This window comes from Apostichopus japonicus, chromosome 18 (genome assembly GCF_037975245.1).
Source record: "Apostichopus japonicus isolate 1M-3 chromosome 18, ASM3797524v1, whole genome shotgun sequence".
Taxonomy (NCBI): domain Eukaryota; kingdom Metazoa; phylum Echinodermata; class Holothuroidea; order Aspidochirotida; family Stichopodidae; genus Apostichopus; species Apostichopus japonicus.
Window position 1 is genome coordinate 9,407,203 of NC_092578.1, and position 12,196 is coordinate 9,419,398.

The window sequence follows — 12,196 nt, forward strand, 5'->3', positions numbered from 1 at the left end:
GGTGACAGAAGGCAAACGAGGGGTGGAGGGGGGGGAGCAGAAGAAAAGTTAGTCATGTCCTTCCTGAAAGTTAAGCCCATGCATGGGTTGAGCAGTTCAAGGCGTTGAATCCATGCGTACACTGTTAAAAATTTCTGTAAATTTACAGTTAATTCCTGTCGATTTTTACAGAAAAAGCCGGTTTTCTATATTTACATGTAAACGTCTGTTATTTTAACAGACGTTTTCTGTACAGCAAGTGGTTTACACAAAATTGTAGTATTTTTCCCTCCAAAGAAAATTTACAGGAAAATCCTGTAAAATTTTCCAGAATATGTCAGTTTTTAATATTTACATGTAAAATTCTGTGATTTTTACAGACGTTTTATGTTACAGCAAGTGGTTTACAAAAAATTGTAGTATTTTTCCCTCCAATGAAAATTTACAGGATAATTCTGTAAAATTTTCCAGAATATGTCAGTTACATGTAAACTTATGTGATTTTTACAGACGTTATATGTGTCATGTACTTTACAGAATAAGTTTTTTTTTTTTTTTTTTTTTTTGCAATCTAATGCATGTAAATTGGAATTTGAAGAGTGTTATACGAAAATATACTTGAAGGTGGAACACGTTACCAATATACAATGGTATACAACAAAATCCATTGTGCAGTAACATTACCGTTTGGCAAAGAAAAGAATGAAATCCAACCATGAAGCTATTACCGATAGCTCCATGATCCAACCCACAATTACCAGTTAACTTTGTCCCTACAGTCGTTTTCTGCCTTAGTGTTACATTTGAGCAACAACCCCCAACCCCGTGAGGCTCATCAATGACCCTTAATTATCCAGCGAACGAAACCAATGTGAAAGGTAACTTTGAAGGGTCTGTAGGTCAAATATGTGAAATCTAACCATTTAGAGTTTTAGAAACGAATTATTTGTAAATGCCTAACGTGTTAACTAATGAAAACATAATTTTACAATAGATGGTACTGTTCCAATTGGTTTACCGTTTGTTTAAGGAGTATACAACTTCCGAAATCCTATCAAAACAATAACTGCTGTGAGCTGCCAAGAATACAATGCCCAGCCTTCAAGATGTAGTCTAATTTATTGTTATTTTATGTTAACTTGTATTGTCAGTAAAACGTGAACCGATGACAATTCCGTGTGCTCAATGTACGATCACTGGGTCACACACATGCAGCTTTTTATAGCTAAATGGGTCACCGAACGTATCAAAATGTTGTTAAATATGTCTAGTACAGTAAATGTCATTTCATTCATCTGAACCGCCCCCCCCCCCCTTCAACCCCTCCTCCCATTCGACCCAACCGGTCTAACTCGATGATTGGCGTCAACGTGTCTGTAACAGCTATGACGTCTCGCGCACAGGCGGGAATTCTTTTGATACATTCTGGGCGGCTGCCGTTGGCTTTCCCGGAAAACTTGGCTACAGTCCAGCATGCAGTCACATGACCCAAGTTGGCGCGCGATGTCAGAACGTCCAGTACATGCTGCGCTGTTCTGTACATTATGATTGATCGCATCTCGCATTAACGTACGTATGAAGTGTATAGATTGCACAATACAATACTACAGCGCTTCAAAGTACGTCTACACGAGAGGAAAACAACTGCCGTTGCTGTCCAGTAGGCTACGCACATTTCCACACCAGAACAGGACTTCATTGAGTACTTCGTCAGACGTGAGTGGTAAATTCATTTTAACCATATGCCACATTTGCATTATCATAATCAACAAAACAACTTTGAAAGCCTGTCATAACAAAAAGTTAGTTTATATTTTAGTTCTTACCGTAGGGCCTAGCCTAGTACTACCGTTAGTTTGCCTATATAACGTAGACCAGACGAACGATAATTAAGAGTTAGACTATCACTATAGTAACACTGGCGCTGTATTAGACTACCTATCGTCACCCTACCGTGCATTTTGATATGTGCGTGTGAAGCTTAGCCTTGCTTCATGTTGTTTAGGTTAATATGATTTAAGGGTGGGTACATTGTAACTTGTAAGTTAATTGGTGCTGGTAGCCTGCATACATGGATGATATTGGCTCTCATCTGGCATGTAATATGCAGTCTTTAGATTAGCCAAGGTTAATTAGACTTTTAGAACATGGCTGAATTTGAAAAGGCATAATTCATGTCTCTTTCAAATTATCAATAGTGAAGCAGGGCAGAAATGTACACCTGTAAAATATGCAATACACTAACAGCTACTATCCGTGGCTATGTTGATCATGTGAGTTCCCATAGGAATATACCTCGAGTGAGATTTCCATGTTGTTTTGTTAATTGTGGCTATACCCTATCAACTTTTGCTGCAATGAAGATTCATGTGACTAGGCATCACCGCCATATTCAAAAGCAACAGCAGTTGCAGCAAAACTTCAGTCAGTTAACCTGTCATTGATTTGTATGTATGAAATCTGTCAAAAAGAACTCACAGATCTGTCCTCATATTTGGCACACTTAAAAGCACATATTAGAAAAGGACAAGTTGTATCTTGTCCATATAAGAAGTGCAAAAGAGATTTTTCAAAAACCAGTTCATTTACAGCACATTTGTCACGTCACAGAAACTGGTGAGCTGTAAACATTTTGGATAAATACAAACTTTCTACTCGTGATCATTGCTCTTTGGATCAAGATATACCTCTAGACACTAACTGCTTTGATGTGTCTACCGAGACTGATAGATTTGTCATTGAAAATGACATAAGCTGTGATTTCGAAAACAGTAACAATTGCCAAGGTAGGGTGCAAGAAACAGGTCAGTCTAGGCTTCAATTTCAACAAAATTTTGCCTTCTTTCTTCTGAAACTTCAGGCAAAACAACTTGTTCCATCACAAACAATTCAAATGATTGTTGAGGAGCTTCAAACTATTCACAGTTTATGTCAACAAGATCAGGTTTTGAAAATTACTCAAAAATTGAGAGATGAGGGTTTAGCAGAAGAACGTATCAAATGTGTAGCCGATTATATGAATGAGATAGATGCATGGATTGCTATAGTTGTAAAGGAAAACTCAGGCGCAGCACTGTAGAAAAGAGTAATTTACTATAAATCAGCATTCAAGTTTGTTGCTCCAATTGCAATATCACTAGGGAGAGATTCAGCACAAAAAATGCAATACTATCATTACATTCCAATCAAGGAGAGCATTCAATTGCTCCTTTCGGATGATTTTGTGTTGGGACAATGTCAAAGTAGGCACCAAAGTGAAGACTCATCTGTTCTTACTGACATAGTGGATGATACAGTTTTTAAAAAAAATAGTTTGTTTCAAAGTTGTGAAAGATCTTTGTCCATCATTCTCTATGAAGACTCATTTGAAATTGTAAACCCACTTGGGTCGGCAAGAATAAAACACAAAATACTAGCAATGTACTTTACACTTGGAAACACCCAACCTGAGTACAGATCTGTTGTTGATGCAATGCAGCTTATGTTTTTTTGTAAAGAAGTTGATTTTAAGGTCTTTGGGCAGCAGAAGGTTTTTGAGAGAGTGATAAATGATTTGAAAACATTAGAGTAAGTTGGAATAGAAACAAGTGACGGGGTGGTCTGGAAAGGTGCGCTGTCTTGTATATTAGGGGATAATTTAGGTTCCCATTGTATTGGGGTTTCATTGAGAGTTTTTCAGGAACTAACATGTGCCGCTACTGTTTAATAACTTCACATGACTTTAAATGTAACGCACCATATGCTGTTGGGAAGCCTAGAACCAAGGAGGAGTATGATTCTTGCATTGCACACCTTGAAGATCATGAAGAAAATCATCATCAAGGAATTAAATTTAATTCATGTTTTAATTCTTTGAGGTATTTTCATGTGTGTGCACCTGGTTTGCCACCATGCCTGGGGCACGACTTGTTTGAAGGAGTTGTTGATTACAATGTAGCCATGTTTATTCAATACTGGATTAAACAAAAACATTGGTTCACATATGCAGATTTGAATATAATGTTGGTACAGTTTAAATTTCAAGGACGCGATGGTACAGTTTAAATTTCAAGGACGCGATGCAAACAATAAACCTGCATTTGTAAATTTATCAGGTAACCGCTTAGGTGGTCAAGCCGTTGAAAACTGGAACCTTTTGAGACTTCTTCCAATTATTTTGAGTGCATATGTTAAAGATCATAATGACCTTGTATGGAGACTCTTTCTTCTTTTACGAGAAGTTGTTGAGTATGTGTGTTCTCCAAAGATTTCACATGAGCAACTTGCATATTTAAGGGTGATAATGGAGGAATACTTGACTGAGAGAAAACAACTCTTTGCTGATACTCCCTTCAGACCAAAACATCATTTCCTGAGCCACTATCCAGATTTAATTATTAAGTTTGGACCATTAATGAGAGTGTGGACTCTATGCTTCGAAAGTAAGCACTCCTATTTCAAACGTTGTGCCAGATCTGCACAAAATTTCATCAATGTTACACAGTCTTTAGCAAATCAACACCAGTACTTTCAAGCTTATAACAGCTCAGGGAAAATATATCCTGATAGATTGGTTATTGAAAATGCCACATCCCTCAATATAGAATGCTTCATGCCTGAAATAAAGCATGCTTTGCAGGCAGCAAATGCAAAGTTTGATGATTCTGTTATCAGTGACAGAGTTAAGATGTTTGGCACTTCTTACCAGAAGGGTTTCTTTGTAATATGTCAGTGTTCTGATACATGCTTTTCAAGTCTTAAATTGGGTTGCATTTTGTTTGTAGTTGTTGAAAGCCAAAAAGAACTATGTTTGAGTGCAAGCTCAATTATGGAACAACTAGGAGTATATAATGGGCCTTACAAAGAAACTTATAGTAAGCAAATGTGGCATATGAATTATTCTGAATTGAGAAGGAACTAAAACCTTCACTTCCATTACTCAGGTCTGAGGTTCTCTTGTTAAAATGAGCGTGTCAGAACAATCAGATGATACAATTTGTCTTGAAGATTTTGCTTTATCCATAATGCAGCATCTTCCTTCACTGCCACTTGAAATGGTGGACAAAGTAGTTGAACAGCTCCTGGCTGCTGGTGTGGAAAGTGTGTGCGATCTCAAGCTGATCACTGATGAGGACCTTTCCAGTGTACTGAAGCCAATACAGAGGAGAAAGCTGTTAATAGCATGGGCAAACAAGGCAGGTAAGCAGAAATATAATTGCACTTTCTAAATATGATTATCCTCCTTTTTTTGAGGAATGGAGAGGTGAAAGGGGAGGTTAAGAAGTAAGTTACAAGAGGAGATGGAAACATTTCTAAATAGTAAGTACATGTGATACACAGAAGTTTCTCTTATTGTCTAAGACAGTTGCTGGTACCACAAATTGAATAAGGAAACTGGTCTCATAGTACATCATTAGCATTTTTGTAATTCTCTAAAGAAAATTTTCTGGGTTAATTATTAGTATTATACATTAGATTTGAACTTTTTTTTAAGCAGTTTTCAAGTAGTGAGCAAATAGAAAACACCAGGTCAAACTAATGAAATGATACACCACATACCCAAACTAAAATATTTATCAACAAGAAAAGAGGAAACCCTTCTTTTCAATTCAAATTAAACATAGAACGTACGTTCTATGTTGTTTGTAGAGTATGATGAAGTTCATATGAGAGTATGACAAGGCTAAAGGTCACCTTGAAAAACAACCACTATGGGTTAGTATGGGGTACAGTACCTCTACTCTGGGATCATACTTGGCCCCCACTTTGGGGTCCAAATAAGCGGGCACTACGCAAACGTCTGCAGTGACCAAATATCGCCATGGACTCAACAATTTGATATGTATGAGTGTTACTTTGCCCCAAAAACACTTGTATACCAATAATCAACAAAAATTGCCCCAATAATTTCACACTTTGGCTATACTGATTGAAAGATGCAGGGAACTGTGGCAATGGCTTGCTTTCCATACAGTATAAGAATACACCTCAACAACTTAACAAACTATGAAGCACGCCTTGTCCGATGCTTATGCACAAGGTCCATATGGCATACGGTACGGTGTGTACATGTGTACAAAGCCATTGCCTACGTCAACAAACAAGCAGCGACTTAACCGAAACAGACCTGTCAGAGAATGCCCCTGTTGCCAATTGAAGATATGCTTGATTCGATAGATTGAGAGCTTGAGTGCTGCCCCTGTTTATTGTGTATATTATGTTATTTTATTGTGTTTATTGTGTTCTTTGAGTGTCCAAAAAACTAGTACCTTAATGCAATATATGTCTGTTATCAGGAAATAATTTATCAAGGTTGTTTATTCATTTCATATCATCTACTTTCATTGATGTGACATATTTTCATTCTTAAAGAAAAGTTGCTTGGATCAGCATCTTCACAATCATCTGAACCCGACTCTGTGGCCAGTTCACCAGGATGCAGCTGGGTGCCCAGTTCAGCAGGATCAAGTCCAGCAGTGGTAATTGCAGATTGGGCAGAGTCATTTAAAGTTGATTGGGATAAAATGCCTAAAAGCCTCACAAAATCACTCCAGAAGAAACAGAGACCCACTCCCAAAGATCGGCGTGAAATGATCAGAATATTATGCAATGACATATATAATGAAAGTTGAGTCAAGTCCAGGACGAAAGCACCTTTCTATTATTGCACAGAAGATCGTTCGTGAGTTTCCAGAACCCTTTAAAGATGACATTGAAGGACTTGTTGTTGGTAGTGGATATGCATCCCTTCTTACACAGTTGGAAAACCGTATGAGCAATCTCAATAGAGGCAAATTTCACCTAAATGTTGGTTACCCCCTGTTTGTAGAGGGTGAACAGAATGAAGCACTAACAAAGAAGCGTAAACTCAGCACCTCACGCAGAGAAAAAAGACAGATGACTTAAAGGTGATGCATGAACTTAACATATGGGATGACAATGAGTTTGTTTTCCTCATGAAAAATGTATTTCCAACCATCCGTGCCAAGATAAACAGTCAGCAAGTTCCTGTATGTGCTCTCCTTGATGAATATCCTTTCTTGTTTGAGGAGGTTGGGATGATGGGACATTTTGAAGATTTAGTGGGCATCAAACTGAAATCAGTTGAATTCAGAAGTTTCTGCAAGTGTCAGCAAAGAAGAAGAAGGAGGTGCAAAATATAATAGCTGATGTGGAGAGTGCTAAGAAGGAAAGTGGTGATCATTCCCCTGATGTTCCAGGACTTATTCTCCTCCTCCTCTGCAATCACCTTGGAGATAAATGGGATGATCTTTTCTACCTTGCAAAGGTAAGAAGAAGCTACCTTTATAAATCATTAAGCTTGTGAACTAGCACTATTTGTGAACTAGCACTATCAGAATAGCACTATTTGTCTGTGTTTTTCTCTGGTTTGTCGTTCTTACACTTACAGTTATGTAGATGTATTGGTCAAGTTGATTGACTTTATAACGATTTTCCTCTGCGATGTTCACTGTTTGTAGGTCAGCTGTAATTGTTGTGTATTGGGACTCTGAAGTCCAAAGTTCAGTACATCATATGCCATCAGTTGATTAAGATCTTCCCCATTGTCATCATTTTGATTTCAGGGATGCATATTGTCCCTCAGTTTCATTTATTTTATGTTATGCTTTGGAAGATACTACTGTTTTCCCAGATGGCATCTTGAATGTTTTGTCCCACATAATAAGATAAGTATTCCAAACAATTTTAATGTTCCTACATTTACATTATGTTCAGGAAACCAGTACTGTGCAGAATATTACTAAGGATCTGAAGTCAACATTCCCATGCATCATTATTCAAGGTGAGAAGCATTTGGAGGATTTTGCTCTAATATGCATTTCCTCCAGTACATATACACTGCTCTTTTCCCCTTTTTGGTTTGGATGATAGTTGTAACCTTTGAAATTTGTGATGGTGAGTATTTGTGCGTGTGTATGTATTTTACTGATGCCTACCTTGTAAACACAATTTCTCATGAAAGGAAGCTTAGATAGATTTCATAGTTGGCATGTGGGTGTACCCGATAGAGTACAAGAAGCCTATTGTTTTTGGCAAAGGTCAAAGATCATTTGGGGTCAACAGAGGTGAAACTGTGAATACTTTGTAAACATGATATCTCAAGAAGGGAATCTTGGACAGATCTCATGTGGTATGTAGGTGTGTTCACTTGAATCAACAGTGGTCAAAATTTGAGAATCTTTGATTAAAGAAACCTAGGAAGTTATATGTTGGCAAGTGTGTCAATGACACCTCATAGTGCACTATCACCTGTGGAAGACAAAGTCATGGGTCAATCTGAGATTTAACTGGGAAAACTCTGTTACAGCATCAATTCAGCATGTATGTGTGCATTTGATGCTCAGCATGTAACATGAAACTCAAGAACTATAGCCCATTTTTGACTTCATATGTGGTAAAAACATTTTGGTTGACCATTGCAACATTTTCAATGTCATTTTTGTGTTGCTGATCTAGGGTGCCTCAGTAAATCGATATATCAGATAAACCGTTTTTTCTTTCATATCCACACCGACAAAAATGAAATCTGCCATCAACGAATATATCGAAATACATCCGAAGCAAACCTTGAATACCGGTAAAAATAATATTGAATAAAAAATAATGACCCATTAGTACACGCGAGTTGGAGTATATTCACGCTGCAACTGTTAAGTAGTGGTAGCAGTGGCATTAACTTTAAATGAACATTCTCTTAATAGTTCTAATTGATATTTATTTTTTGCAGGTCCAAACATGTACACTGGAAGAAAGTTTATGTTGGCAGTAGATATGGTTATTGTTAATGACCACATTCAAACTTTTGAAAGTGCAATGATCATGCTGTTTGCAATGTTTTTCATCTAAAACATTGAGCATCCATCTGAAGGTGCAACTTTAATGGAGTTTATCCAGCGGTGAGTAGGCTGAAAGTACCCTAGTAATAGTTAACCATTGTTATTTTGTGTGGACATTCCCTTGACATGGAATGTAAGAGTGTATGCATATTATTAGCCACCTTCAAAAGATCAGCCGATCATAAAGGTACCAATATAGAAAAAAAATCAACAAATTGCAGTTAACTCAACTCCTGGGCAGATCATTGAAATAAATCATACTCTGTTCTCAGTTACAGCTGATTTACTTATTTTGTACTGTTTGTTGTGGTCCAAGAATAACAGCAGCTTTGGTAACCTTTTGTAAACATTGATGACCTTTACATAATTTTCACCAATGGAAAGTTAGTGTAAATAGTTGAATGGCATGTTTTATTATTTTGGAGAAGGGTGGGAATGTATGAGTTTGGTTAATTACTGAGAACACCTTCACAATTTGTTACAACTATAGGGTATCAGCTTAAACTGAACAAAATTGAAATTAAAAGAGGATTCACAAATTAGCTCTTCTTTTCAGATCATGATTTCCTAGAAAACTGTTGAATTCCAAAGGCTTGTAAATTAAGACAGGTAGCCATCTCAATTGCTTCTATCAACACCAGTGAGCACACATACAATTGGAAACTGAGTTGTGTCACATCACATATTTTGACCATATCTTACTATCATGTATGTCATACTGTAGTGTAAATTTGAGACCAAAGGAAATTAATTGTTAAATGGTTTAATAATTGCTAACTTATTTGAACTTTATGATTTCACAGTTCTAATTTTTGCTCCTCTTTGCAGCTGCTTTGTTGGATTGAATCCAGAAAAGGGAAGAAAGACCCCCAAATCCAAGAAGAGCTATCCTGTCAACCCAAAAATTTTGGCTTTGGTTGGAAACCTGAAAGAATTTGAGTCAGATTGGACAGTCTAAATGCTTTTCAGGCACTTCCCATGATTCGTCACATTAGTCTGACAATTTGGTAACGTTGAATTATAAATCTAGGTCACTTAGTTGATTTAAGGTGTTCCTAGTTGAGAAAATGTTAGCGAGCCTCTTGAGCCTCCTGAACTGGAACCATTGACTCTCCAGCTACAGAGAAGTCTCATTTACAAATGAACAGTTAAACATTTATACAGAGTTTAAACTATTGTGTTTAACTTTGTTGGTGGATATTTACAAGGTTTTACTTGTTGACAAACTTGTTACAGACTATTATTTGGTGCTATTATGACACCTTTCCAATAACTCCATAAACTCTGAAACTCTTCCAAGCAGGTTCACAAATGTTAGAAAAGTTTTGAATCCATAATAGTTTCAGATGTCAAGTCATTCTGTTCATTTTGTTAATGCTATAAGCTTGATATCTAAATTATATTTTGTTGTCAAAATATAAAATCTCTATGCTAAATTTTAACATGAAATCTTTTCATAAAACTGCTCCTTCCACTCAAGCAGAAGCACAGGAATATAAGGACAACTTTTTTAATCATTTACGGGTACAAAGGTCAAATCATTGTTTATATTTCTTTTGATCAGATGATTTACAATATCTTTGGTTAACAGATTAGTTAATCTTTATTCTTACCTATTGTAACATATCCTTGTCTTTAACTTCCACTTTGAACTTTAAGAGCTAAAGAAGGTCACGAAAATTAGAAAAAGTATACAATCCTTATCAGCAATAGAGGAGTTACCACAGTTACAGGTATTAATTTTCTGTGAACATTGATATGCCCATTAAAGTGAATATGGTATATGAGCGATATATTTAATACTGCTAGAACATTTAAAAATACATGAAATGAACATAGTTGTAATAAAGTTAAGTGAAGAATAGTGAAGACACCTAAGTTTCTGTGGTCACATAATACAGTGACCTTGAGTGAACTTTGCATACTTCAAGTGCATCTGTAAATAAGAGGGAAAGGAACTTTGTTGTAGAGCAATGAAAGGGCCAGGAACTAGCAGGTGTCAAAGCTTAGTGTTTTATGATCAGTCAATTGTGAAAACTTTCAGTGGCTGATCCAGGATTTCCTGAAGTGGCCGAAGAGACAAATATGGCCACATACAGACTTATCAGTATATTTCCAAACAATGAAAGTATCGTCTGTATAACAAAACCTTTTCCAAAAGAAAGGCTGGGGCACCCAGCAAATACCCAGCCATCAATAAGAGATTGCCTTATGATGTTCAGTCTTATATATTACTTTAAAGGTTTTGACGTTCAAAAATATGTTTCAACAAGTTTTAAAGTTGTAAATAAAAGTTTCAGAGAACAATAAGTTGTTTTTTATTTTATAATCTCACTGATAATAGTAATTCCATCTGACAGCCAATTTTACAGACAAAGACCTATTTATTGCAAGGAAAAAGACTATAGATAACATTAAAGACTAGACTTTACCTAAAAGATACAGTAAATTAAAAGTCACAATACAGTTATTTTACAGAGAAAAAGACATACTGTATTTCAAGAAAAACTGTGTAAATAACCATTTCAGACTGTTTATTTTACATAGAATGTAGTGTAAAATAACGGCTATCATATAGTAATTTACGGATGAAAACTTTTATAATGCAAAGAAAAACTGTGAATTACGCTCTCATACTGTGTATTTAACATAGAATTCAGTGTAAAATTACGGTCGTCGTACAGTAATTTTACGGACAAAGACTTTTATAATGCAAAATAAAAACTGTATAATAACAGTTTAAACTGTTTATTTTACATAGAATATGGTGTAAAATAACGGTTGACGTACAGTGATTTTACGGACAGAAACTGTTATAATTGGGGGGAAAACTGTGTAAATAACAGTTTCAGACTGTTTATTTTACATAGAATATGGTGTAAAATAACGGTTGACGTACAGTAATTTTACGGACAGAAACTGTTATAATTGGGGGAAAAAACTGTATAAATAACAGTTTCAGACTGTTTATTTTACATAGAATATGGTGTAAAATAACGGTCGTCGTACAGTAAGTTTACGGACAAAAACTGTTATAATGAAAGAAATAAACTGTATAAATAACAGTTTTAGACTGTTTATTTTACATAGATTATCTGCAGTTGGAAATAACAGACATTTCCTGGAAACTCTGCTGCCAGAGAAATTCTGTATTTTAACAGAATTTTTTTTAACAGTGTAGTCTCTCTCTGCTGATTCGTACTAGGTCAGGGCGGCTACCTAAGGATTCAATCCCAGTTAATGGTATAGTTGGGAAGGTTTAAGTGTTCTCCAACTGGGGTCACAGTCTTCATGGTGTTGACTGTGGATCTGTGACCATAGAATCGCTTCTTGAGGGTGGTTTGGTTTCACCAACATACTGGATGCCAGAGACTTTAAGA

General features: G+C 36.2%; 1 protein-coding gene across 2 annotated transcripts; it reads left to right on the top strand.

The window, feature by feature from the left end:
- Window positions 1-1,375: 1,375 nt before the first annotated feature.
- LOC139958843 (uncharacterized) lies at window positions 1,376-11,995 on the top strand. Of its 2 annotated transcripts, none has more exons than XR_011789891.1 (6): window positions 1,376-1,702; window positions 4,989-5,157; window positions 6,331-7,246; window positions 7,696-7,762; window positions 8,708-8,876; window positions 9,645-11,995. XR_011789891.1 is itself a non-coding variant. In XM_071956222.1 (6 exons), exons 1-3 carry the CDS (start codon window positions 1,555-1,557, stop codon window positions 6,588-6,590), a joined length of 570 nt encoding a protein of 189 aa, XP_071812323.1. In that variant the 5' UTR covers window positions 1,382-1,554; the 3' UTR covers window positions 6,591-7,246; window positions 7,696-7,762; window positions 8,708-8,876; window positions 9,645-11,995. The 2 variants fall into 2 exon arrangements, 1 of the variants encoding a protein (XP_071812323.1); XM_071956222.1 differs by having other exon boundaries at window positions 1,382-1,695.
- Window positions 11,996-12,196: the final 201 nt, after the last annotated feature.

Coding starts and splice junctions, on each gene's coding strand:
- LOC139958843 (XM_071956222.1), top strand. CDS start 1,555: ATGAAGTGTATAGATTGCACAATACAATACTACAGCGCTTCAAAGTAC. Junction 1,696..4,988: donor CATTGAGTACTTCGTCAGAC/GTGAGTGGTAAA, acceptor TCCATAATGCAG/CATCTTCCTTCACTGCCACT. Junction 5,158..6,330: donor AGCATGGGCAAACAAGGCAG/GTAAGCAGAAAT, acceptor TCATTCTTAAAG/AAAAGTTGCTTGGATCAGCA.